A 27830-nucleotide genomic window follows, 5' to 3' on the forward strand; every position below is an offset into this window, starting at 1 on the left:
AGCAGCATCAGCATGGGTGCCACAGTCCTGCCCAGTCCCATCCCTCCCTTCAGTCTTCACAGTAGAACATGCACATGGCTTCCTATTATTACCATTATTACATGTTATCACAGCATTAACAATTTTAAGAAGACATGGAGTCCATTTTTTGACATATCCAATCCTTCTTTTATGTAACCATTTCACACCAGATACAGCAGATTGTTTGGACATACGGTCTCAATTACCTACCTTCTCTCTGCCCATGCCCTTTACAATGTAATGTGACAAGTCCTTCAATCAAGTCTAGTTTTCCACCCTTAAATCTAGGTTAGCCTTTGGACATGCTTTGGCCAATAGAATGTGGCAGAAGTAACAGTGTGCCAGTTCTAACCTAGGTCACAAGAGGCCTTGCACACTTCTGTCTTCTCTCAGGGAACCCTGCCAGGTCACCTTGTGAACAAACCCAGGCTAGCCTGCTGAGAATGAGGGACCACATGGAGCAGAGGTGAGCCAGCCCAGCTGAGACCATTCTAGACCAGCAGCTCTATAGCTGACAAGCAGCTGACCACAAACATAAGGGAGCCAAGTAGAAAACAGAAGAACCACCCAGTTGAGCCCAGACAAAAATTGCTAATCCACAGAATTATAAATTAAATAAGTGGTTGTTGGCCAGGCACAGTGGCTCATGTCTATAATCCCAGCACTTTTGGAGGCTGAGGCAGGCAGATCATTTGAGTTCAGGAGTTCTAGATCAGCCTGGACAACATGGCGAAACCCCATCTCTACTGAAAAAAATACAAAAATTAGCCAGGCATGGCAGCATGCACCTGTAGTCCCAGTTACTCGGAAGGCTGAGGCACAAGAATTGCTTGAACCCAGAAGGCAGAGGTTGCAGTGAGCCAAGATTGCACAACTGTACTCCAGCCTGGGCAACACAGCAAGACTCTGTCTCTAAATACATTAATTAAGTAAATAAATAGGTGGTTATTGTTTTAAGCCACTAAGTTTTGAGTAGCTTGTTATGTGGCAAAAGCTAACTGATAAAACAGATTATTTGAGAAGCACGACCCACATTACCTTTGAGAAGTCACATTTTCTGGATTTCAAGGTCCTCATCCCATAAAGTCAGGAGTTGGTTGGAGGACCTGGGCAATCCCTGCAGCACTATAATTTTTAAGACAATAATTATAATCACTTACATTTGTTTGTGACCAAACTTCACAAGATTCTTTGTGGGTTGGTCCCCTTGGAACCAATCACACTGTTTCCTGATATCTGGGGACAAGTAAAAAGCATTTTCGCCTAAAGAAAAAAAAAAAGAAAACAATTGAACTGCATGCTAATAACATGAAAATTAAAAATAATCTGTTAGCGAGTTAAATGAATCACATAACATTTATTTAGCCCATAATCATTGTTGAATTAACCATAGCAGACAAACTATGTCCAGTGATTTTAAACATAAAGTATGATGGCATTTGATCCATAAAACATGGTAAGCCGATATGTTCTATTTGGCAATATTTGGGTGATTAAGTTAAAAATATATTTATTCAATGTGAGGGAGAAGACAGGGATAGAAGAAAAATCAAGTGGAGAGTTTGACAAGTTCTAGTCTCTTGAACATCAGATCATAATCCAACTGCTTTCATATTTTCTCAATGCTTTGTTGAACAAAGCTTCTGTTTTTAATCTTAGGAAGACAGGAATAGTGACCCGTGGGTGAACCTGCTGGCTTACCTTTGCTTCACATTTTTCCCTGAGTCTTTTGGGTGCCAGACCTTCACAAATGTGAATACTGTTTTCATAGACCTCAACATTCCCTTAAATAATAAACATTCAGTATATACATGTTTATTTATACTTTATAAATCTCCCTCATTTGTTCCAAGCCTTGCCTGTACTGACCCTAGGCTGCACACTATACACAGGCTCTGGAAACTATAATGGGCTGCAGCTCCTCAAAGAGCAGTCGAGGGGACCACAGACCCACAAACGAATGATCCACAGGCCAGGTAAAGATGCCCTAAGTAGGGTGTCCGGATTAACCATGAGCAGGCCTTGGGAGCAGGAGCCTCCACGGCGAGCAGAAGCCATTGGAAATGAGCTTTGAAGATGAATATGGGTTTGCTGCTGAAGTGCGGTGGACAGCATTCCAGCGAGGGGGAGCCCCATGAGCAAAGGCCCACTGGTATCCAAGCACAGGACTGGTAGCTAAGCCCAGATCAAAGCAACTCTTTCTAGCAGCTTTCCCCAGTGCCCCCAACAGAAATCACTTTTTTTGCAACACGCCAGCCTATTATGTCATGCATAATAAATGTGCATTTGATCCATTTGCCCACCCTCTTGTAAACTGTTAAGGACACCAAGAGTGCCTTATGGCTAGGAGGTGCTCGGTCAAATGTGGTGGGATAAATGAGTCAATGAGAACAAGGAGTCTGTCTGCATGTTCCCTGCTTACTCTGGCTCCTAAAAGCATTTGTGGCATATGGCAGGTGTCAATATATGTTTGTTAAATGAATGAACCAGTTCCAGTCAACACATCGGTTGTCTTTTCCATGACTGTTCCCACACTCCTCCCGGCCCAAGCATAAAGCCAGGCCAGGGCACATGCTGTGCCACGCAGGACTTACTGCTGACGAAGGATGGCAACAGCCTCCCGAAGCGCATCAAAGGCTCCTCGTTAAGCTCAGTGGACTTGTCCACTAATTTGAAGAAGACATCATTTGGCTCACTGGCGAAGGTGTATACCTCCTTGATGTTCACCTTCCTGCCAATGCCCAGGACCACGAAGAAGTAGCCCTTGCATTTGGCCTGCAGGATGACTCTCTGGGCCTCCTCCAGCTGCTCCTCCTGCACCTCGCCCGTCAGCATCAGAACCACAATTTTCAGGTCCCGTGGGTTTGGAGCACTTTCAAAGACATTCTCTATGGTGTATTCAATGGCACTGCCCAAGGCCCTGGTTCCCTGCAACTGTGTCATTCCCCTGCTGAGGAAGTCCACCAGCTTCTCCTTGGAGCCATAGTCAGTCAGGGAGAATTCCACCTTCACAGGCGACATGCTGGCATTGCCCATGGACTCATAGGGTGCATGCTGCACAACGGCCACTCTGGCAAAGTGCTGGGAGGCCTTGGGGTCTGGGCTCATGTCCAGTTGTCTGACCAGGTACGCTATGTACTTCTTCATCTCATTGAACTGGAACAGGGTGGTGGTCTCAGCGCTGTCTAAGATGAAAGCCATGTCGATGTCCACATCGCTCCCTGCCGCTCTCCTGTCCCTGAAGGAAGGCCTCCAACTGCCAAACCCGCAGGATGGGTCAATGTTGCAGATGTCTAGAAAGAAGCACGTCAGCCCATTTATTCTGTGACACCCACAGCAGGATACACAACTCATCAATCTGCTGGGAGCCTTGGGTGATTAAAATGATCCCATAAGATCAAAAGCGGGCTGGGCGCAGTAGCTCACGCCTGTAATCCCAGCACCTTGGGAGGCCGAGGCAGGCGGATCACGAGGTCAAGAGATCGAGATCATCCTGGACAACACGGTGAAACCCTGTCTGTACTAAAAATACAAAAATTAGCTGGGTGTGGTGGCAGGTGCCTGTAGTTCCAGCTACTTGGGAGACTGAGGCAGGAGAATTGCTTGAACCCAGGAAGCGGAGGTTACAGTGAGCCAAGATTGTGCCACTACACTCCAGCCTGGGCGACAAGAGCGAGACTCTGTCTAAAAAAAAAAAAAAAAAAAAAGAAGCAAAAAGGACCAAAACCAAAACCAATTTATATCTTGCTGCCTTGATTTGATTATGGCCAGATTTCAGTTTCCACCACCTAATACTTAGTAGATGAAACAAATCAGTAACATAAAATCTTTGTAGTACGCCACGTGCTGGCATTTTTAAAAGAAAAGAAACATTATCTTACTTTGCCACTCTTTGAAGCAATATGTTCTAGAATGTCACTAGTGTCAAATATTTTCATTCTAAATTCTAATGTCAAAACTTAAGCAGAACCCACCTCCTCCTTTGTTAACTATAAAATGAATTATCCCCCATCAAAGAGAAGCTCCGTCTTGGGAGGTCCATTTTTAATACAGAAACTGCTGCAGTAGTATTTACACTGGTAAATAGGAGGCTTTGTGAATCAACTGAACTCAAGCTCTTTTTACAGATCATCATTATTCTCTCACTCTCCTATGGATATTATGTTTTGCAATTGCAGCTGAGCAGATCTTCCTGTTAGATAAACAGCTTACCCAAGCAAACATGACACGTGCGGACATTCTCCAGGAAGTCTGTGAGGTCTCTCCCCGCAGGCAGGACAAGCGCATGCCCCACTGCTGTGTTATTGATCTGGTTTAAACAAAAGAACAATTTTAGTAGGGGCGTACATGATCAGTAATATCTGAAAATATGGCAGAGGAGTAAATCAGAGCCACATCAATAAGACAGATTAACTTCCCAACAGGGCAGTATTGGGAATATCTTCTCATGTGGGGTGGGGCTAGACTCTGAGTATAACAGAAAGACATAGGTTTTATTCTAATAGGGTGAGCTGGAGTTCATATCCCCTTTAAATGGGGTTCAGCTTTTTTCAGACATAAAATGGGGGGTAATACCTTCCTAATGGTGTCATTTGGAGGGTTAAATTAGATAATAAATGTTAGTACCTGGTGTACCCTCTGGCAAATAGTAGGAACTTAATCTTATCGTTATTTTTAGCACCAATGTGGGAACTCCATCCCTTCCCACCCTCTCAGGTGTGGTTAGAGCAAGTAACAAAATCACTCCCAGTGGATGCAAAGAGTCCTGTCTATCGCAGTACCTGGCACACGATTAGTAATTATTCATTTAACAAATAGCTAGTCTGAATGAATGAGTGAATCGTTATGAACGAATGAACGAATAATTTTTTGATCTTGTTGAAACCATGCTAAGAAACTCATGTGGCTCTGAGTCCCTCAGCCCACACAAGGACAGATTTATGTGAATGAACCCCCCAGCAAGAGTACACAGCCAGTAGCCCAACTTCAACACTGGATTCCCAATGAACACCCAATGTGGAAGGAAAGACATTAGCAATCATCTTGCCCCAGCCTCAACTTACAGGTGACAAATCTGAGATGCAGGGAAACTAAGTGGCGTGCACATTACTTTAAAAGGGTGGAGGGGAGTGTGGAACCAGGCCAAGGCCTCCTGACTCCTGGCTGGACTCCTTCCTATCCATCACCCATCTGTCTTGAACAGTATCACCAGAACTGCACTGAATAAATATTAATTGATATAACAATTAAACCAGTCAGCCAGGCATGGTGGCTCATGCCTGTAATCCCAGCATTTTGGGAGGCCAAAGCAGGCAGATCACAAGGTCAGGAGTTTAAGACCAACCTGACCAACATGGTGAAACCTCGTCTCTACTAAACAAAAAAAAGAAAAATACAAAAATTAGCCAGGCATGGTGGTGAGTGCCTGTAATCTCAGCTACTCAGGAGGCTGAGGTAGGAGAATCACCTGAACCTGGAAGGTTGAAGTGAGCCAAGATCACGCCACTGCACTCCAGCCTGGGTGACAAAGCAAGACTCCCTCTCAAAAAAACAAAAACAAAAACAAAAACACACACACACAATTAAACCAGTTATTTAATAGAATTACAAGGGACGCTTGGCCTCTCTGTGGGCTGCCCTTGGGGCCTGGCTGAAGAAAGCTTTGCACAGTGGTGTAGATCGGCGTTGCTGAGTTGGCATAATTTTGGGGACCTTACTAAAAGACTGCAGGCCTCCAGGGCCACCCTGGATATTCACCTTCAGAGCTGATTGGGACAGAGTGGAATGGGTATTACCAGCACATGGGTTTCAGAGTCTAATGGACTAGGGTCCTAGCCTCTCACGAGCACCTCACTAACAGCAGGATCGTCCTTTTCCATGAGGTGAAACGGATGACACAAACCTCACCAGCCAGTTATGGGAAGCAAATGCCCAGTACACAATACAGTAAGACACAGCTCAGAGTGTGCACATGGGGCCATCTTGGGAGGAGACAGGACTGATCCAAACGTCCAGGTCCTCCTCACATGTTGAATAAAGCAAACAAGCCACACCACCTTGTTAGTAGACAGAGGGTGTCACTAACACTAGCATCACTAACCGGCAAGAGCTGTCAACCTGTGAGGAGGAACCTGGGGGCAGTGCTACAGGCATGTAGGCGTCCCTGTAGTGCTGGGGCCACGAGGCTGTCCTGGAGACCTCACAAGAGAAGTTCTCAGGCAGATGGCCTCATTGGGGACCTTGTAGGAGCTATGTGACATGAAGCCACCGAGGAGCATGGGCGTGTCTGAGAACCTCCTCAGAGCCCCAGAAGAAAGGGAGATGGCAATAGCACCGACAGAGCACAGACCTGCAAAGCGTTGACGAGCTGCCGGTCTTCCTGGCTCGTAAGGAACAAGGGGGTGATCCCCGCATCTGAGAGCTTGAGCACAGCCTCTCTGAGCTGCGGGGATGCTCTTGTGGGCCTGTTGCTGAAGAAAACGGCCACTTTCCTCATTAGGAATCCGTTCCGCACACGCTTAAATGTGTTTCTGGCCACAAATGACATGGCGGTCTCCAGACTCTGCTGTTTGGATGTCAGAGCCACCTGAAGGTTCTTAATCTTGTCCAGGAGGACCGACTTCCTCTTGGAGTCAGCAAACCGGATCTCTGTGGTCACCTCGTTGTTGTAGGTGACCACGGCCACCCGGGCCCCCCGTGGGCAGTTGCTCTCAGCAATGGTCAGGTCATTCACAATACTCAAGACCACATCTCGCATCCGGCTGAACGTGTCTTGGTTGACCCCCTCGGAGGTGTCTAAAGCAAAGGCTAGTTCTGTCGGGAAGACGGGGCACTCCAGGGGCCCTATGGAAAGTGAAGGGTGGAGGGTTAAAGACAAACCATACTTACTACAAAAGGGAGGCTTCCTTTCCTTAGGAAAAAGTCACCAAAATCAACTTACCATAGCAGCAAGCTAGAAAAGAAACAAAGAGAAGAAAGGGTGAGAGACTGCTCTATCATGTGAGAATTTCAAATGTAAAAATATGCATTGTCAGACAACAGAAAATCGTGGACTTACGACATTTATCTTTGATGCTTTGGATAAGGGCACATTGCTTTAAAAGAAAATGAAAGAATATGTAAGGAGAGCAAATCAAAGGCTCATGAGGTAATGAGTCATTCTGGATACATGCAACTTACATCGATGGAGTCACCTCTGTTGCCCTTGGGACCCTGTAAAACCAAGGAAGGAAAGACTGAGAGGCACAATAGATGGGGAATTTGAAAAAACAGCCTTTGCCCGCCCCCCAAGAAATACACAGAGCAAAACAAAGGGGCCCCTGGATAATCTTGATTATTTACAGCCTCTCCCTATAAACCTGATTTTTTTCTGTTGCAAAACAAAAGAGAAAAGATTCTCAGAGCAAATGTGTTTCCCTGGGAGGTCATTTGGTTTTTGAAATAGCCTCAGGTCCTGAAACCAGGAAGCTCACCACCAATCCATGTAAAGCCCACTAGTGAGCTTGGGTCTAGATTCTCCTTCTCTTGAGAAAAGAGCTCCCTTGCTTGATACGCCCCTGCCGAAGGGGCACTGAGAGATCATTGAGCTGTCCTGGTTCCCTCCGTGTCTAATGCATCCCAGCTTAATTCCACCCCAAGGAGCTCTAGGGACTGACTCAAGGCTTCCCTCAGCATCCTATCCTTAAACCTCACCACCCTGACAGTCCAGCAGGCATCTCATGGGCCATTAGTTGTCTTTCCGGGGGCCATTTCTGCCTGCTTGGTCTTCTGCAGGAACTGGCTTAATGTGCTCCCCGCAACACTTCATCTACTTAAAGACAGCAATCAGACCCACCTGACCAGCCTTCTTTTCCCTAATTCATCTAAACTAAGCCCTGAACCTTTCCTTCTAGGAATGATTTTCCAACTCCTGAATTATCTTTTCCATTATTTTCTGAAACTCATCAATTTCAATATTGAGGGACAATATAGGGAGAAATTCAAATAAGAAAACAAAGGTATTAGCAATAAAGAGATTTGGAAGGGCTATGGGAGGATGCCCTCCTGGCTCCTGGTGGCGGCATGACTAGTGGGCTTTAACCACAAATCAGGAGCTCCCCTGGGGATTTCATAGACCAAAGGAAGCATTGCCAAACCAAGACCTGGCATAATTGCACTGCTTCTGCAAGATGCGAGCCAAAGGCATTCAGATTTCTCCTCTTTGGTTTCTCCTCTATACAAACCTCAAATGCACCTATGCCAGGAAACTATAAATTACAACACTCCCTAGATGACAGGATCCCATGAAACCTATTTTTTTTAAGTTTCTTGTTACTCTAAAATTCAAAATCTCTTTGCTGCATCATGATGTCAGAGAGTTGGTCTGACAACCAAGCAAATACACACAGAGCACACTTTCTTGTGAGCAAAGCAGTGGTGGGAAGTTTTCAGGGACCATGTGTAAAGCACCCAGCCCCAGGTGGCTGGGTCAGAACTGGATAAATACTTACAGCTGGTCCTGGGTAGCCAGGGTCTCCCTTCTGTCCAACTATCCCTGGAGGTCCCGAATTTCCCTAGAGGGAGCAGAACAAACATGTTCAATTGTGTCAGAAAGTGGAGAGGTTAAGGCTCCTATAGTTGGAAGGGATGGTATAAGTGATCTAACCCAAGGTACTCCATCACCAAGAGAAATCTCTCACTTTAAGGGAGCTAAAAAATGTCTCTTAAATTCAAGTTTAGGGACAAACAACCTCAACAAAGCCAATGGGAGTCCCCCACCAACTATGGAGGGATTATGTTCTCTGCCAGGCTAAGGTAAGACAGATGCTTTCTCAAGAACCATTAATATGATTACTAAGGACTCCCAGGAGAATAGGTAACAGACAATGAATTAGCTAATGTGTTCAGTGTAGATAATCATCCAATGTTTTAAAGCTCTTTGGGGTATTAAATGATCTGGTTTGACTGTTTTCACTGATCAAATTAATAGGATAATTATGTTTCTTTTTAAACTACATTTCAGGCTGAAAATAACTGTTAGCAATATTTACCCAGATCTAGGCCACAATTTGCTAATTGAAGACTCTGCCATTTTAGGAGAGTGAGTATACATCCATTGAAAAGAGTAATCTGTCCAGGTGTGGACATGCATGTAATCTCAGCACTTTGGGAGGCTGAGGTGGAAGGATTGCTTGATCCCAGGAGATGGAGGTTGCAGTGAGCCAAGATGGTGCCACTGCACTCCAGCCCAGATGACAGAGCAAGACCTTGGCAACAGAGGGAGACCTTGTCTCTCCCTCTCTCTCTCTCTCTCTCTCTCTCTCACACACACACACACACACACACACACAGAATAAAAAGAAAAGAGCTATCAGGGCCAAAAGTAGCTTAAGGAAGGGGAATCTCAGCACCAATAGGCTGAAAAGCCCATGGCCTTGGCCTGACTCGCTTACAAGCCCAGAGGCATCGGAAGCAGTTTCCATGCCTCATTCACTCCCATTGCCTGACCGTCTGGGTGGGCATGGCCCAAAGTGACTGCACAGACTTCCCAGTCACCCATAATGAGACTGGAGACTGTAGGTGGGTGCTGTGCCTGGAGTGAGCTGGGCTGGCGACCCTGGAGGTGAATTGGAGGAAGAGGAATACACCTGCAGGAGGACAGCCATGGACCACAGCCATGGCGGTGCCCTGAGGACCTTGGTCTGGGGCTCAGGAGTCCCTTCCTTCCACTCTGTGCTATCCCTGGCCAGGGTGCAAGTGAAGGATAATTGTCAAAGCCTCAGCAGTTAATCACGTTGAAACATTCATTCTCATTCCTCACCTGCAGCCAAGGCCCAGGTAAACTTACCCTTCGGCCTCTGATGCCTTTGGGTCCTGGTGTTCCATTTAGCCCAGGCTCGCCGGGGTTACCCTGGGAATAAAGCCGAGAAGTGGCACAGTAAGCTCTGGAACAGAAGATCTCACTGAGGGTCCGTGGGGCAAGACATCCAGAGGACGTGTGGGCCACACTTTTCCAGGGCAACCAAGTGGTTGGCTTTGATTTACTTTTCCGGTGGGTCACTAGTATATTTGTGGTATTTGCAGATAGTCTTCATTTATTTAATCAGTAATGATACTATCATATAGGTTATAGCATTTCACAGCTTACAGAGTACTTTGATTGCGGTATATATTATTTAAATCTCATAAGCACCAGGACAAGTATGTATTGTGACCTCCACTTGACAGATGAGAGAGTGTTTTAGGGGAGGAAGGGTCTTTCTCAGGGTAGCCCAGTTAACTGAGTGGCTGACCCATGCCTAATGCCAAGATATTCTGACTCTCAGTCTGTGGACATACCAGAGCTGAATCGTGATGCAGATTTAAACCAACCGGGGATTATTTACCTTTGGTCCTGGGTAGCCAGGGAATCCTCTTTCTCCCTATAAAAGATAAATACATTATTGAATACTCGGTTCTAATTTAAATTCATCTAAAATAAATTGACCTTGAAAGAAAGAAATGTCTGCAGAGTCATCAAAAGAAAACACTCAAATACAAAGACAACTTTTACAGAAATAATTCTTTTAAAACACAACACATCAGAAGTTGTCCTTGGAGCCTCCTGGCAACAAGGACTCTTGGAAAATCCTCAGCAGATACGTACTTTTCTGCCTCTGCGTCCTTCACTGCCAACTCCGTCTCTCCCGTCATCCCCCTAAGAGTGAGAAAGAGATGTGACTGCAGGTTGCCATGCATGGCACGCCATAACCACCGTCTCTGCCCTACTGCTGCCCTGGGAAGTGGATCTTGAGCTCCTGAAATGTTTCCAGACTAAGGTACGGGAGTAGACACACTTCCTGCTCCTATCCTATCCTCCAAGGGTGAACAAGACCATTTCTGTAGGTGATGGCTCAAAGGACTCCCGTACCAAAATGGCGCTGGCAGACTAACATAGAGAGAACTGCTGGGAGCTTTGGGTAAAGATTCTGTTTGGATGTAGAATCAAAGACTCATCAACCCTGAGAATCTTAGAATTGACAGGAATCTTGATGGTAACTTTGATTCTATGTATCCATGAGTCTTTGATTCTACTTCAAAACAAGAACCCTGAACTCCATCTCTCAGGCCCAGGTCATATTCCCCCTCCCCATATCCCTTCCCTTCCTTCCAAGTCATCACTCCTAGACCCCCTCCTTTCCAACACCTCCCCCGAGCATGCTCAGATCTGTTCCTGTTGCTCTCTCATGTGGAGCATTCAGAACTGGACTTCATTAATTATTTCAAAAGAATCAGAAGAACTTCTGTGAATTGTCCATTACTATCTCTAACATATGTAGGAACTTGCCACTTAGTTGATTTACAGTTTTCAACAGATATCAACAACTAGAGATCTGTTGACCCAAATTAATAGAAACAGAATCAGGAAGAGATTTCCTTCAACGGTTTGAATAGATTTTAAAGTCTGATTTTTTTCCCTGTGCTTCTGAGATTAAAAGTAATACAAACAGATTTGCTTTTAAACTTCAGTTAGTTGAAAAGGAAAAAATGCAAGAAAGAAAAATATTTTAAAGCTTGGGATTAAAACAGTCAGATCAACCTGGTCCTTTTATATGGTGTTTAGGTGTCATGATTCCTTTTGCAAAAAGTCACAACAGACCGTAGATTTCTGTATTCTTTTGTAACGTAGAAATGTACATTACAAAATTATTGTTGGTGAATTGTTGGGGCGTTTTTAAATAGCATTTGAAAAATGAGTTACTGGGGTAATAATTTCTATTCCTAAGATGTCTCGTTCAAAAGAAATTGTTTCCCTCTAGATTGAGACCTAATCAAATCCAATTCCATTTTAACCCAAATGACATTTACTTCTTTGTAGAAAAGCTTCATCTAGTTATGCTTGCGAAGCATTTGCGGGACCTCAGATGAAGGTGATTTAAGCTTCATTAGCCTCTACATTCCCTTGTATCAGGAAAAACACAGGGGAAAAATACATCTCTACCCACTGCCCACACCACCTCTCTAACCCTGCCGATAAAATAAAACTTGTTAATTCGCCATGAATAAGCAGCAAGTTTCACTATTTCCAGCCATATCCCCAATGACACAAGAAGCAAGGCTAATCTTTATTTGGAACCCTCTCCTAGCTTCCTGCACCTTCGAGCAAAGAGTCAGCGACAACCTCGCCCCGAGCGTGCTGTGACCTTACCGTCTCCCCACGAGGGCCCCGGTTTCCAATTCCTCCTTTTGGTCCTGGCTCTCCGGGCTCACCCTAGACATGAGAAACATGGCTGAGACCCTGTGGCCTAAGGCTGGCTTACACTGTGATGCCAAGCCCTGCTTTTACTCTAGGTAAGGGTGCTGCAACATGCTGACTTTACCTTTGAGATTTCAGTGAAATGATTTTCTAAATTGCAACATTCATGTGCAAACTCCTGGAAAAGAATCCAGGAGGGTTTGTGTTTGTCCTTTTCACCAGCGTGGCATGGGGGACAGGCTGATGAGAAGAGAGAGTAACAGCTGGGAGAAGAAGGCACAGAACGCGGCAGACATTGAGCCCAGCATGAAACCTGGCAACACCCTCCAGGCAGAGACCATCGTGGATTCACAGGAACTCATTTCTTTTACAGAAAACATGCAGTCTTTCAGACTGGTCATGACAAATCGTAATTTATCTCAAAGCTGATAGAAAGGAAGTTCTCAGGTAGCCTTCATATAGCAGACTTGCTGTTATCCAGAACAGTCAGGGTCGGGGCTCTTGGATGATCTAAATGTGACTAGCTGAGCCGCTGTGCGTGCACTGCCTATGTTTAAAGACTGCTCATTCCATATTATACTGAAACTGTGCCAAGCACTGCCCGGCTGCTCTGATGGCTCAGAGGGTGCTGCACTATCAGCACAAGCCAAGCAAGAGAGGAGCAGAAATGCTGGCCACTGATGGAGGGCTGTGGCCAGGAGAAAGCCAGACCTCTGAGCAGGGATGGGAGGTGGCAGGGATGGTAGTGGGGATTATGGTGGGAATTGTTGGGGGAGAATAATCCCACTGGCCAAGCCGCAATCAACAGGGGAGGCTGGAGTGGGAACCAGTAGTACTGAAGAGGAGGGACAGACAGACTGACAAAAGAGGGAGAGGGGGCATGTGTGCCTGGCTGGTCCCTGTCCTCAGGAAAGCTCTACCTTTCTCAAGACAAACCTTTCTTCCCAGGGGACCGGTTCTGCCTCGTTCTCCAGGAGCACCTGCGGCACCTCCGCTTCCCTGGAGCAGGAGGGGAGGAATGTGTCAGTCAAGTGGTCAACCATCCAAGCAAAGTTGTCTCTGAAACCTGACTCTCCCCTGCATGGAGGTCAGAGCCCACCAGGGGCATGGGACCTGTCCCGCCTGCAAATCCCAAGCACTCAGCTCTGAGCACAGGAGTACAGACTCAAATATAAACATGCACAGAAATGGCGTGCACAAATTTAAAACATGAGTATTACCTCTCAGTGCCAGTTTTCACAAATTAACGCATGTTGCAGTTATTAATATACACATCCTAGGTTCCTGACTGGATAGCAAGCTCCCAGATTTTATGTGACTTTATCCTGCCTCCCTTTTCACACTCACAATGAGCACCTGGTGCACACAGGTTTGTTAAAGCCTGTTAGGTGAGTGAATAAACTGATCAAAGAAATTGACTCTTAAAATGTGGTACAGTCTACCTAGCCCAGAAATAACTTAAAATAGGTGGTGAAACAGTGCAAATCAATACTTTCTGGAGCTATTGGATAACTATTTCAATAGCTTTGCATCTATACCATCTTAAATTGTTAATGAACTACAAGTTAAGTAAATGTTTTTTTAAAAAACCTCTAAAAATATGTATTTATCAGCTTTCAAGCTAGAGAAGGACTTTCTAAGCAAGTTCCTGCCCCCTTCCACCGTAAAATATCTTTGTGCGTTTATGTAGCAACATATTGAGCTTGTTATCAGTTTATTAGTCATTTTTCGGTAACAAATGATAGGATACCTCCCTCAATATCATCTCAGACATGAGGGAAACTCGAATATGTAGTTCCATGACACCTGATCCTAGCCCAGCAATGACAATGTGTCTCTGCTCATCATTGCTGATAGCTACAATGCATGATAACATCCGCAGTCACAGTAAGTTTAAGGACCATCTTCTGTGCTGAACTCAAGGGTGAACTTGAGGCATTCACTATACAAAATACATAAGCACAAGGGGCTGTCGCCAGGGACCGAAGGTGAAATACCTTGCATAATCTAAGTATGTTGGGGGATTTAGATTTTCCATGATTCCATCTCAAGCACATCCCCTGATTTCCACCCAGAGGCCTACACTTGGAGGGAGCAGAACTGAGACTTAGAGGCCCCTGGAGCACCAAAAAAGGAAACTCTTACTTTCTTGGGGTGAAGTATCCAGTCACTGCAAGGCCTGAGGTTAAATCTGGGGTTTGTGTTGCCAAAGAGGAGAGCTAAAGGGAGGTCTGTCTACAATAGCATCATCCGAGACACTCTCAGCCTGCCTGGCAACGTGCCCTCTGTTCAGCTAGCGAGGGGCCTGGTATTGGGACAGGCTTACCCGAGGTCCAGAAATGCCTTGTTCTCCTATCAGCCCTGGAGGACCAGCAGGACCAGCTGGGCCCTGAGGAAGGAAAAGGCCAACATGAGTGCTAATGAGGTGACTTTCCGTGAGAAGCCTCTGCATGGCATCTGCCCGTCCCAGAGGACCCGGAGCCTCACTTCTGCCGGCCAAAAAAGGCCACCCAAACCCACAATTCTCCATCTCAGCTGCAGTAGCAGCTGCCTCAATCCAGAATGTGAATAGACAAGTGAGCTTAAATGTATACAAGCAACAAGCATTCAAAAAAAAAAAATGTGGGGGAGAATCTTCACAGAAGCATCATTCACAATTGCCAGAAGGCGGAAACAACCTAAATGTCCATCAACCAATGAGTGGATAAACAAAGTGTGCTGCAGCCACACAACGGAGTATCCTTCCACCATGAAAAGGAATGAAGTGCTTCTATGTGCTGCAACGTGGATGAAGCTCAATGTGGAACATGAGCTTCCTTGTTCTCGATCAAGAACATGATGCTCCGTCAAGCCACACACACAAAGCTGCCTAGCAAATCATTCCATTTATACAAAATGTCCAGAGCAGGCAAATCCATAGAGAGAGAGAGATTAGTGTTTGCCAGGGACTCGGGGTGGAGGGCAATGGGGGGCGACTGCTATTAGGTACAGGTCTCCTTTGAGACTATGCTTTGAACCTAGACAGAGGCGATGTTTGCACAGCATCGTGGAAGTACTAAATGCCACTGGATTGTTCACTTTAAAATGGTCAACTTTCCGTGATATAAATGCCACCTAATCATTTTTACAAAGAACTTACCAGGGTATTTGTGAAAATATCAAAGGACATGCAGTCACACAAGGAAGCACTCACCTGTGCACCTCTGGTCCCCTGCTCTCCCTGAAAGCCCGGCTGGCCAGGACCGCCCTTGTTGCCCTTTTAAATAAGAGAAGATGCAGGGAGGAGTCAGGAAGGTTCCTGTCAACATCAGCTCTTTGCTCTACAGTCATTTCTGGGCCAGGGACTTGGAAAGCAACCAGGGAAAATTCAGTTCTTCCAGAAGTAACAGATGATCAAAGTGGTAACCCCAGGACGAGACGCTGAACACAGGAGTCAGCTGTCTCCCTGAGCTTCTACAGTTGTTCCTCACTCTTGCCTCACCTCTTCTCGGACAGCTTTGTGAAACAAGGATCGTTTAGACCTAAAGCAGAGGACGGAGACACTGGGAAGTTGCGTGTTGCCGATGGCCAGATAAGGTGGGCACGTTCTGGAAGAGGCGCCCGCCCGGGACACTACTGCCTCAATCATGTTTCCTGCACTTGGACCCCAAGTTCCCACTGAGCACCATTTTCTCTACACTCTGCAGAGGAGGCTAAGTTTAAGGAGATGGCTGAAAGAGGCTCAGGAGCCATGACAGCCCAAGGAGAAAGAAAAATAAATCTCAGAATCCCAAAATCACTAAGCCAAAGGGAAAAGTCAAGCTGGGAACTGCATCAGACAGAGCTGCCTCCAATTCTATTCTTAAATAAGCTTAAATAAGATAGCTACAAAGATTTCTTTCTTTTTTTTGGGGAGATGGAGTTTTGCTCTTGTTGCCCAGTCTGGAGTGCAATGGCGCGATCTTGGCTCACTTCAACATCCGCCTCCCGGGTTCAAGCGATTCTCTTGCCTCAGACTCCTGGGTAGCTGGGATTACAGGCATGCACCACCGCTCCTGGCTATTTTGTATTTTTAGTAGAGATGGGGTTTCTCCATGTTGGTCAGGCTAGTCTCGAACTCCTGACCTCAGGTGATCTGCCTGCCTCAGTCTCCCAAAGTGCTGGGATTATAGGTGTTAGCCACCGTGCCCGGTCAGACTTTTCTTTCTTTTTTTTTTTTTTTAAGATGCATACCTTCCTCACATTCTGCCTGCAGGGAAATTCCTTGTGGACAAAGGACAGACAGAACTGAAAGTCATCCCTCTGCTAATGGGAGACAAAGACATATCCAATTGCTTCCTTAGCCCTATTTTTCACTAAGCCTAACTAAGGCATAGGTGACTGTTGTAAACTGTGTATTCAACGAAAGGCTAATCAGAGACTCAAAAGAATGCAACCTTTTGTCTCTCCTTATCTACCTATGACCTGGAAGCCCCCTCCCATGCCTCGAGTTGTCCCACCTTTCTGGACCGAACCAATGTACATCTCACACATACTGATTGATGTCTCATATCTCCCTAAAATGTATAAAACCAAGCTGTGCCCCAAACACTTTGGGCAGGTGTTATCAGGACCTCCTGAGCCTGTGTCACAGGCATGTCCTTAACTTTGGCAAAACAAACTTTCTAAATTGATTGGCATCTGTCTCCGAAGCTTTGGGTTCACAGGAGAGAGTATTTTTCACTCCTGGACTGGGCGGCATCTGTGTTTGAAGAGAGTCTCCGGAGGGCACTCCATGAGGCTCACCTTAGCTCCAGGGGGTCCCCTTCGGCCAAAGCCACCCTGTGGAAAAAAAAGTCCCACAAACCGTGAGGGGGAGCATGGGATGCTGGGCATGGGGCCTAGAGCTCTTTCAAACTTCACCCTCTTATTCTGCGGTTATTCAGGGGAATCTTCCCAAACACCCACATTGTGCCAAGAAGCAGAAATCACGCCTCATCAGCCCTGGGGAAACTCGCACACACAGACACCCTTCCTCCACCCTCATCCGGTGAAGTTTTGCTTCCTTACTACTCCTGTTAATCACCCAATGGAAGTTTTGAGAATTACTGCAGACCTGCCAAGCGAAATAATGACTCCTTTTGGCTGCAAGATCCCAGCCAGTTTCAAATGAGGAATGTGAAAAGGGAATGTCAACCTGTCTATTTTTCTTCCATCTTCCCAACTGTAGTGAGAAGTCATGAAATACGTTAATTATAATGGAAGGGAGTCCCGAGTTCTCCAGGTGATCCTGGCCAAACACAACACACACTCGGTTAAGTAAAGTATCTGAAGTGCACACACGTGCACCTAAACGTCTCGTGTACTTAGGTAGGGCTCATGACTTGGCAGCATCTTCCTGGATGCTCCAGAGGTGACCTTTAGTTCAAACATGTGGGCTTACTTCACAAGTAATCCATTAATTTCCACCTCAAAATTGTTTCCTCGGCAGTGGAAAGGTTTGGGGTGGGACTCTATGAATGTCCTGGGCGGTCTTTGCAAAGTTAGGGTTGGTGTTGCAGAGGCTGTGACCCACTAGCTCTGTTGTGAGGCTCAGCCATCTGCTACATCAACCTAGGAACCTCACTCTCCGCTTCCAGTTGACCAGCCCAGTGATCTGCGGTGACCAGTTTGCCATTATTCACTGTAGTGCCACCTGCTTCAGTGGAAGATGTTGGCCACCTTCCATGGAGAATTTCAGAGAAGGGGACACTCTTCTCCTCTACAAAGCAACAATGTGGACTGGCCCCTCCCAAAAGAGACATGCCAGAGTTCCATGAGAGTCCACCAGCACTCAGTGATACATTGCTCAGGCCAGAGGCCACCTGCGGAGACTCTAAAAAGCGGATGTAGGCATGCGGAAGCCCAGCGGGAGAGACACATTTCAGCTTGGCCTGGGCCTGGCACTGTGGTCGTAAGGGAAGGGATAGCAGGCCGTTAGGCCACAAAAAGAAGAACTGAGTCCTCAAGAGCCCGTGACTGAAACCAAATTCAAATCCAGTTTCTACCTTGCATGGAGAATTGAAATTAATTGTATGAACTACTCAATTTTAAGTCATTTCATGAAAAAAGGTTTGGCTCTGCTCACACGCTGAGTTGTAATAGCCCTTTGTAACATTTGATGAGTATTTCTTCTTTTCCATTATATAGCTTCTTTTTCATTATGTAGCATTATTCAAAAATAATGCTCACTTCCAAGCAGTTGATCCAGGTCTTTACGATTTATTAAAAATAAATAAATAAATAAATAGTGCTCAAACTTTTTAAAATGATATTTTCAAAATTTCTATTTTCTTCTGAATTTTCAAAGCAAAATGGTGCCCGTAGTCCTTCTTTTGATTTTGGTGAGTCTCTCCTTTTGAAAGCCCCTCACCCCAGCATACTCTATTGGTCCAAGTGCCGGCGCTGAACATGCCACTGCCCCTCAGGGCGTGGCTGAGGGCCCAGTTCCCAACACCCAGCCCCAGCTTGCAGCCCTCGTGCTCTGTTCACTTCTGAGCAGAGACCTCTCCTAGGCACCCACCAGCATCCTGAATTTCTTCTGAGGGTTTACAAACTTCTACATCACTGCCTCCCTGAGCAGGGGTCTTACCTCCCAGCTACAAGGAAGACCCTGGAAGCTTTTGGATGACTTCAGAAAGATCATTCACATCACTTTAACTTTAGCATTTCTTCAACAAGACTGAGGATTAGGCATACAAGGAACTATTCTGCTACAGGTATTTCTGAAATGTCTTGAAATTGCAAGATGCAATACACCAGAAAAGAAATAAATCTAGTTTTGTTATTTCACTTACAGCATCCCCCCCAAAACCCACAGATAATTACAAAAACAACAGATCTACAACCCCCTCAGCCTTCTTGCCCCTTACTCCCTCCCTCCCCCAGTATTAGGATTTCCATTTGGGTTTCTTAAATATTTAGTTGAATCAAACCTGGCCCGATATTTGAAAGTAGCAAAGATATTCTTTTTAAAAGCATCTTTCAGTATGTTTTTGGGGAGAGCAAGAATTGGGGAGAGAGAAGAGATGAGGCACCAAGGATATTATAAGAATGAAAATAGACTGGAGTAACAACCGTTTCAGAAATCCTTTTACATTCACTCAGTAAAGAGCTGCGGAGTAACCATGCACCATGTAATGTTGGGCAGACCTTAGGGCACTGAGGATTGCTGCAGAGCTCCCCAAAGCTCTAATGGCACTCACATTCTTCCCAGTTTCTCCAGGTCCTCCAGGTACTCCGTCTCTCCCTGGGACACCCTGGTGGGGGGAAAATTAGCATGAGATTCTCATCTGCAGAGAAGAATGTCTAGCTCTGAAATGTTGCACAAGACATTGCAGGGAAAGGGGTCGATTCACAGAGGAACAGCCCGTCTGCAGGACAGTTGCACACTTTGCCAGATGCATTGGACTTCAGTACACTCCCACCTCTACAAGCCTTTGGCTTAACAAGCACCTTCCGTGAATATCTAAGAGGCACAGATTCTGCTAAGAAGCCCCACTTAGCAAGGGTCACTCTGGCTCCCCACGGAGACTTCCTTCATGGGGACTCTGCTCCTAATCTTAGGCTACTCTGCAGTGTTAAAGGCCACGTCTTTGGCCTCTGTGGCTTCTGATGAGCCGAGGACCATGTCCTTTCTCTAGCCCTCAGTACAGGGAGAATCTAGGAATGTGCAGCGCCCTACCATGGGGCCGAGGTCACCGGTTTCTCCTTTGGGTCCTCTCTGCTGGCTGTCTTGTCCTGGGTTACCCTGAAAGTGACATGGGAAAGTGAAATGAGCCACATATGGAAGGAAAGGAGCTGCCACTGGACTGAATGGTCAGGGAAATATGAGCAAGGACCTGCATGCCAGGCTCCGAGGGACAAGCCCGTCGGCCACAGCCCATCCAGGTAACATCCATGCAGCTCTTCCAGAATCCAATCACGCGATCAGCAAAGCACTCTTAGCCCCAAACAGGGGCAATGGTTCTTCCCCAGGGAGGAGGACGCCCCAGGCTCCCTCTTGCTTATCCTTAGCCACAGAGGCAGGATGGACTGGAGGAGGTGGCTAGCATGTACTGCTCATTTGCTTAACAGTTTTACAGAGCCATAAAATGAGAAAAGCTGCAAACTCTTCTCTTTTCCAAAAGCAAATTTAAAGTGCCCTGATACCACATTTTTGGAAATTTCTCAGATATTTGTATAACAGGACTTGCAAATGATTATCTGGTTAGCAACAGAACAAATACATCTCCCCAAACCCCAAAATTGCAAGAAAAAGACAAAGCACATATTTTATCAACATGTTTTAAAGCAATTTCAAAAGTAGAATTCTTCCTTTCATCCCACATTCCCAACAACCCTCTTCCCCAGGCTCAGGTCTGAAATCGTCAATAAAGAAATCTTCTTTACCGGGTCCCCTCGAATCCCAACGTCTCCTCTTTCTCCTTTCTCTCCTCGAGGTCCTTTATCACCCTAAAGAAAAAGCACAAGTGAATGCTAAAAACTAGATGTTTCCATTTTTATCTCACCCTAAAAAATCACATTCTTCAAATCATAAATCTTAACTAGAACAATGTTTACAATTTATTCATTCACCATGAAGGCAAATTCACTTCCACATATTTTTTATTCGTTTAGTAAATCCATGAATATTTACTGAGGACCCACTTTGTGCCAGGCACTGGGGATTTATTTACAACAAAACAAACTCAGTCCCTGCCCTATGGGACGTGATCTCCAAATGAGAAAATGTACTGTAATGTGTCAGAGCTGAGAGGGGATGTCACGGGTGCACCCACAGGGGAAGTCAGGGAAGGCTGCCTGGAGGAAGCGGGATTGACATATATGAGGAAAGGAAATAACTATTCCCTAAATGAAATGTTGATATTCTTTCCATAATAGCAGCACTGTGGAAATACACCTACCCTTCTTCCAGGATTCCCTTTCTCTCCAGAAGAACCAGGCAATCCTTTGTCTCCCTGCCAAAGACAAGGATTAAAGGTCACACCTGCTGCAATTTCTATCATAGACTGAGTTGTTAGTTTCTGGAATCTTCAGAACCAAAAGCAGTTTGGACTTAGAGTAAAATCACTTACATCTTCACCGTCTAGACCATCCAGTCCAATTTCTCCTATTTCGCCCTACGAGGGAATAAGGCAGACAGGTAAGTAGAGAAAGCTATTCTGACAAAGGAAGAAAAGAGAAATGCTGGGAGAGTTTTCCATTTATAAAACAAAACCAAGCTTGCGTACCTTCTCTCCTGGGAATCCCCGAGAGCCCTGGAAGGCAAGAGGACAGGGGAAGCATTAGCTCTTCCTACAGGGCTGGTCCCTTGGGCAGAAGAGGCCGAGGGCTGTTCCCCCGCTCCACCCCATTTGAACGCTGCTGTGTCTGAAAATTTAATATTAGAGTCCCACCCCTTTGGATTCCTCTCTTACCACCACGTGCGGTGTTTTAAAGCTAAAACTCGAACTGAACGCTTGGGTGGTCTTGGCTCCCTGGGTAGGGGGGCGGGGGGCGGGGGCCCAAAACCCAGGGCAAGGAGCTGACTTTGTAACTCTGCAGCCCTTCCCTTCAGCACCTGCCTTCAAACTTCAGCAAACAGAGAAGCAAGTTCACCAGGCTTCAAACCCCCTGCTGTCCTCGCAGTCCACTCCCTTCCCCGGCCGCTCCCATGGTCCAGGGCCGGGCCCGTGGGCACCAGCCTCCCCGCCACCCTGGCCCATGTTCTTTCCTGGTGAGCATTTCCTGGCTCCTTCATGTTTCCATAGGAAACTATTTCTCCACTCTCAAGTTCCCCAGCAGCTGCAGCCCCTACTCCTGAACCCACTCCGCTCAGAACTGCCTTCCGATGAGAGGTCACGGGCTGCTGAATGCTGAGGTCAAGAAACCTGGACCGGTGGCCTCCCTCCCTGGCAGCATCCAGAGAAACTGCGAGTCACCTGACCCCTCCCCACGCTAACACGCCCATCACCCATGCCTCACCTTTATTCCTCTCTGGCCCGGGCAGCCCTGGAAACCTTGAGTGCCATTCACACCAGGCGGACCCCGCTCACCCTATTGTGAGAGACAAAGGCGTTTTGCAAGCTGGAGCCCTTCATCACCGTCTCCGCCGGGCTTGCAGCAGCGTGAAGGTACTGTGAACAGCATGCAGCAGAAAGCAGATTGCACCATGGGGAATGTCGATCGAGGCTACGTGAGCCAGGGAGCCTCTTGGGCTCCTGCATGAGGCTGAGGCCTGGCCTGGAACCTACAGTTCGCTGAAGGAAATGAGATCTGGGAGGGTAGCAGTGCAGACAGCACTGCTCTGCAGGCTAAGAGTGGGCGGCCCCCAGCACCGTGTCTCTGTGGGTGCTGAATCCTGGGAAGACCTACTGGCCTGATAGCTCCTCCAGGTGATGCTTGATTCCCAGTTCTCTAGCCAAGCCCTGCCGGCTGGGCCCTGGTGACTGCACTGTTGCTCGTGGGCCCCTCTGTCCCCTATCCCAGGGCTGGACCTTGATCTAGTGTCCCAAAGCTCCCCAGACAGACATCTATCCTGGGCATTGCTCCCATGGACCCTGCTACTGGGGTCTGTCCATCCTCAAGACCCTCGGACACTGATGATCTGATCCAGCAACACTCCCTCCGGGGACTGCCCTTAACGGGGTAACTCCTACAGCCCTGGTGAGGTTTCCTACTATGCCCTCACCCCTCAGCTCACTCCCATCTTTACTTGCATGTCTTAATCTAGTAGATACTGGGTGTGCAAATTCGGTGTCCCTCTGGCTCAGAAACCAATCAATTCCTCCCTCTGAAATAGAGTAAGAACAAATCCCACCCTTCATGTCCACATTTGTCATGCTTCAATTATCCTACTTAGACATCTGGGCAAAGTCGTTAAGAAAATTAGAAATTAATTTTTCTCCCAAAGGGAAAGCCATCAGCAACTGAACAAACAATGAAATCCACAATGCAATCCCAGTGGGTAAGGATCAAGGAGGGGGTGAAATTTTAGGGACTAAAACAACTTTTACTTACGGGTCCACCCTCATCACCAGGATAGCCTCGGTAGCCGTCTTCTCCAGGAATACCCTGAAACAAAGTAAATCAGGTCCTTTGTTAAATCCCGTGGTCTTCTTTGTTCTAGAGTAAGGATCCCTGGGTCCCCCCTTCATTTGGCAGAGCAGCACTAAAACTCAGCATGGCTTTCCCTGTTACTGCTTTTCCCCTCACTACGCCATGTCATGATTCTCTCTGTCAGGATCTCTAAGGCTCCTGCTCTGCCAAGAAAGCCTGTTAGTTCCTACTGACTCAGAGCAAATGCTACAAGTTCCGGCTGCCATTGGCAGCCAGGCTGCTGTCAGGGATGCCAGCTCACTTTAACATTATTTTATGAAATGAAGGACCAAGATGTTAAAGCACAGATCCCCTTATCCCGTGCAAAAGGAGGGTTCCGCCTGAACCAAATTCACTGGGAGAGGCCCCAGCAGAGCAGCACATGGGTCTGCCCCTCAGAGCTCCTCCTTCTAACATAAGAAATGGTCTCTCGTCTTCTCCTTCATCTCCACACTCTCCTGTTAGAGAAATTACCCCACCAAAGTAATGTCAGACTTCTGATAGCTCATCTCAGGGGTGGGCAAGGGTAAAGCCACTGTACCTTTGGCCCGATGCTGCCGATGGACCCGCGGTCTCCCCTCTGCCCAGAGCACTTGCAGGGAACCCCACAGCAAGCTTTCTCGGCAATGTTGTCCTACCAAAAGGAAGAGAAACCAAATGTTCAGATCTCAAGAAACGCCCAGCAGAAAATCACAAATATGCTTTAAGGGTCAAAATCGGATGTGTGGGGGTTTCACAGTGAGAGATGAAGTCCCTCCAGGTGACATTTGCTGGACGGCTGACCAGCAAAGTCAGGAGGGCCCAGCTCCTGGCAGTCAGGGTGTGGGTGGGAAGTCACCAATGGGAAAGGAAAGAACAACCAAAGTACGATAGATCTTATGCACAATGTCACCTCAGGCTGGACCTTATTTCTAGAAGTTTCCATCGTCACATCTTAACTATAACTTACGTATGTTCCAGTTCCAAAGTGCAAAGCCAAGCAAATGGCAGATGGCCAAGACCGAAGGTGGTTCCAGAACAGAAATCCATGACCACCCTTCCTTGGAACCAGGGTGAGAGTCACGGGATATGGTACCAGCCCAGAAAGAGGCTTCCAGAGCAGCCCTGGCGGGAGCAGGCACAAGTAGTCCTGGCCTCAGAGCCACAAGCTTCTCAACTCCGGGCCACACAGACACCCTCTACATTCTCATCCCATCCGGCCCCTGACCTAATGCGGGAAAGAGCGTGCCCAAATACATTTCCATCTGCGAACTAATGGTGGGCACATGCACTTTCTTCCAATGAGGTTCCAAGAGCTTTCCCTTTCTCCCATGTCCCAGATTTGTGAGCTAACTCAACCTACTTCCACCAGTAAAAAAAAATCCTGATTCTAGCCCTGCAAAGAAGTAGGGAAGAAAGGAAGGAGCAGGGTCCATTCATCCCATTCTCATAGCCACAGTCCACTGTTGCTACCACCAAAGAACCTCTGAGTTAGGCTGGGTGCGGTGGCTCACGCGTGTCATCCCAGCACTTTGGGAGGCTGAGGCGGCCGGATCACGAGGTCAGGATATCGAGACCATCCTGGCTAACACAGTGAAACCCCGTCTCTACTAAAAATACAAAAAAATTAGCCAGACGTGGTGGTAGGCGCCTATAGTCCCAGCTACTCAGGAGGCTGAGGCAGGAGAATGGCATGAACCCGGGAGGCGGAGCTTGCAGGGAGCCGAGATTGCGCCACTGCACTCCAGCTTGGGCGACACAGCGAGACTCTACCTCAAAAAAAAAAAAAAAAAAAAAAAGAACCTCTGAGTTCGCAGCTCAGCCCCACATCTCCTCAGTCTAAACCCAGGAGGTCACACCTCCAGCTGAGAGAGGCTGGCCCTGGGCAGAATTAGAAGCCTCGGAGGGAGCTTCATTGACAGAGGGAAACTAGAGAAGACAATTAAAGCACTTCTCCACCCAGAAACAGCCTTCCTTTTCCTGCATATTCTTGTTTTTATCATGCAAGATTTCAGATGTTCTTGACACAGTTTCCTGTTTGAGGATGGCCATCTCGATGGTTTGCATTCCAGCGATGGTGTTAAAAGAGGCCGTTGCTAAGGGAGCAAAGAAAATGCTAAGGCCACAACCTCAGCGCGCCTAGGACCCCCTTCCAGCTCGCTGGATTTCCAGCGATTTGCTATCTCCACTTCCAGATTCACACATGTTATGGCAACAAGGCAGTTCCCAAGTGAATTAAATAAATTTAGTTATCCACCAAGGCACCCCTCCCCCATTCACCTGGTAATAATTAACTTCATCCTCTTAAAATGCCAAAAGGTGTGGTATCTAAACTGGTTTGTGTATAAAGACATAAAAAACTCACAAGTTGCTCCGCTAGTTCATAATCCAAGTCCAGCAAGTTAAGCCTCAGGGGCCTGTCATACATGAACCCTCGGCCAAACTCCAGATGCATTAGCCGCTCCAAGTTGGCCACTCGTTCAAGGCCCACCAGGATCAAAGCACGGACACCTGCAAAGAAAGACACATTTAATACAGCTCACCTAGGCTGGTGGGAACTGCAATGTCCTTTTTCCTGACTACATTTTTAAAGAAAACTTCAGTGTAAAATTTAGCTTTTAACTTGAATATATTTAATCAAGTTAATTGGCTACTCTGAATAGTTGAAATACTGAAACTTTGGATTCTGCTGAATAATTGTTTCCAGTATGTCAAGAACTAAACCTATTACCAAAACTATAGGAAGTGGCATCCATGAAGTATATTCATGCATTCGTTCTCAAACTCAGGCCCTCTGTAACACGAGCATGCTGTGGGAAGAACTGAAATACTAACACCTCCAAAATCAGATAATAGCAGCCTCATCTCCATTGCTTGGGAAAAGTAAGCTAATAAATAGAACGTTCTTAGGATAAACTGCACCTCTGTAATGGCATCCACTTTCTGATAGTCAGTGCTACCAAATACCAAAGCAAGCGAACAGTCAAGTATCACATCTGATAACAGGAGTGGCTGCTTTCCGGTCACCTTATGTTTGGTACATCATTGCTTACATTATTTTCTTTGTATTATTTAGGTGTGTTGTTATTAAATGTTGAACTGTGATAACTGCAAACCAAAAATAGAGCAATGTATTTTTGTTAGTAATTAATTCCTAGTTTATATGATGAAGATAAATGAATCAATATTTCAAGATCGTTTGCAAACACATCATGCTTTCTGAACATTCTACCACCTGAACAGCCACAACACAGCAGTAAAGCTGTCTAAGTACAAAAGGAATTTTTGTTAGCTCCATCCCACAGCTCCAAGCGGGTGATGAAGGGCCATGATGCTGGGAAGAAGAGTCTCCCAAGACGCGCTGCTCCCTCGGGGCACTGCCTTAGCAGAGAGGTTCTCTCCATCAGAGCAGCACACCTTGCCTCACAGGGGTTAACTTCTCATGTTTAAAAGCCTTGGCACCTACCTTCTTGGCGGAGGTCCTCAGATGCTCTGTGTAAATCAGCCAGATCTCCATCTGCTCCATCAGTAAAATGAATGACCACCTGAAGATAAGAGAGCTGTCAAACCCCATGCAAACGAAAAAGGACTGCTGATAGAAAACTGCTGACTGTTGCAGACTGCTGATAGAAAACTGAGAGATCAGCTGTCTCAAACCCTTCGTTTTACACTTAAGGAAACTGAGGGCCCAAGTTGAGGAATGATTACCCATGTTCACAGGCCTTTGATATTACACTTAAAATGGAGAAGTATATTTGAGTGCTTAATTTATTTTTTAAAAAGACAAGCAGCAATGACAATAAAAGCAATTTATCTCATTCTCACATTTCTAAGATGTAGTTTCTGCAAATAATGTGCGTGTGTGCATGCATGTGTGTGTGCATGTGTGTGGGTGCGTGTGTGTGCATGTGTGTGGGTGCGTATGTGTGCCTGTGTGTGGGTGCATTGTGTATGCATGTGTGTGCATGCATGTTTGTGTGCATGTGTGGGTGTGTGGGTGCATGTGTGTGCATGCATGTGTGTGTGCATGTGTGTGTGCATGTGTGTGGGTGCATGTGTGTGCATGCATGTGTGCGTGCATGGGTGGGAGTGCATGTGTGGGGGTGCATGTGTGTTTGTGCATGTGTCATGGGCTAAATTGTGTACCCTCAAAATTTGTATGTTAAGTACCATAAGAATGGGACTGTATTTGGAGATAGGGTCTTTAAAGAGGTAATTAAGGTTAATGAGGTCATTAGAGTGGACCCTAATCTAATATGACTGATGTCCTTTTAGAAGAGAAGATTAGGACACAGACATGCACAGAGAGAAGGCCATGTGGAGACACAGGGAGAAGACCCCTGGCTACAAGCCAAGCAGAGAGGACTCAGGAGAAACAGCTCTGCCAACATCTCGAGGATGTCAAGCCTCCAAGACTGTGGGAAAATAAATGTCTGTTGCAAAAGCAAGCCAGGCTGTAGTACTTCATGATGATCCCCAGCAAACTCACATGGTGTGTGTGTCTACACAATATATATGCATATATGTACACACATGCATG

The 27830-nt window shown here is 46.5% G+C and overlaps 1 protein-coding gene across 7 annotated transcripts in view; it reads right to left on the reverse strand.

Moving 5' to 3' along the window:
- Positions 1-27830, reverse strand: part of COL6A3 (collagen type VI alpha 3 chain) — a 91880-nt gene that overhangs the window by 13816 nt on the left and 50234 nt on the right. For all 7 annotated transcript variants that reach the window (XM_007966765.3, XM_007966767.3, XM_007966766.3 and 4 more), the window contains 27 exons: positions 26757-26835; positions 25656-25801; positions 23853-23945; positions 23234-23287; positions 22199-22270; positions 21466-21492; positions 21310-21354; positions 21139-21192; positions 20624-20686; positions 19917-19982; positions 19438-19491; positions 17000-17035; positions 15429-15491; positions 14562-14624; positions 13172-13234; positions 12188-12250; positions 10646-10696; positions 10386-10421; positions 9848-9910; positions 8511-8573; positions 7201-7233; positions 7079-7115; positions 6962-6973; positions 6371-6864; positions 4234-4330; positions 2616-3314; positions 1182-1284 (listed from right to left, as the gene is read on the reverse strand). In XM_007966765.3, coding sequence (XP_007964956.3) covers positions 1182-1284; positions 2616-3314; positions 4234-4330; positions 6371-6864; positions 6962-6973; positions 7079-7115; positions 7201-7233; positions 8511-8573; positions 9848-9910; positions 10386-10421; positions 10646-10696; positions 12188-12250; positions 13172-13234; positions 14562-14624; positions 15429-15491; positions 17000-17035; positions 19438-19491; positions 19917-19982; positions 20624-20686; positions 21139-21192; positions 21310-21354; positions 21466-21492; positions 22199-22270; positions 23234-23287; positions 23853-23945; positions 25656-25801; positions 26757-26835 — 2729 coding nt within the window. The remainder of the gene's footprint in view (positions 1-1181; positions 1285-2615; positions 3315-4233; positions 4331-6370; positions 6865-6961; positions 6974-7078; positions 7116-7200; positions 7234-8510; positions 8574-9847; positions 9911-10385; positions 10422-10645; positions 10697-12187; positions 12251-13171; positions 13235-14561; positions 14625-15428; positions 15492-16999; positions 17036-19437; positions 19492-19916; positions 19983-20623; positions 20687-21138; positions 21193-21309; positions 21355-21465; positions 21493-22198; positions 22271-23233; positions 23288-23852; positions 23946-25655; positions 25802-26756; positions 26836-27830) is intronic.

The sequence above is a fragment of the Chlorocebus sabaeus genome, chromosome 10 (assembly GCF_047675955.1).
Source record: "Chlorocebus sabaeus isolate Y175 chromosome 10, mChlSab1.0.hap1, whole genome shotgun sequence".
Lineage (NCBI taxonomy): Eukaryota > Metazoa > Chordata > Mammalia > Primates > Cercopithecidae > Chlorocebus > Chlorocebus sabaeus.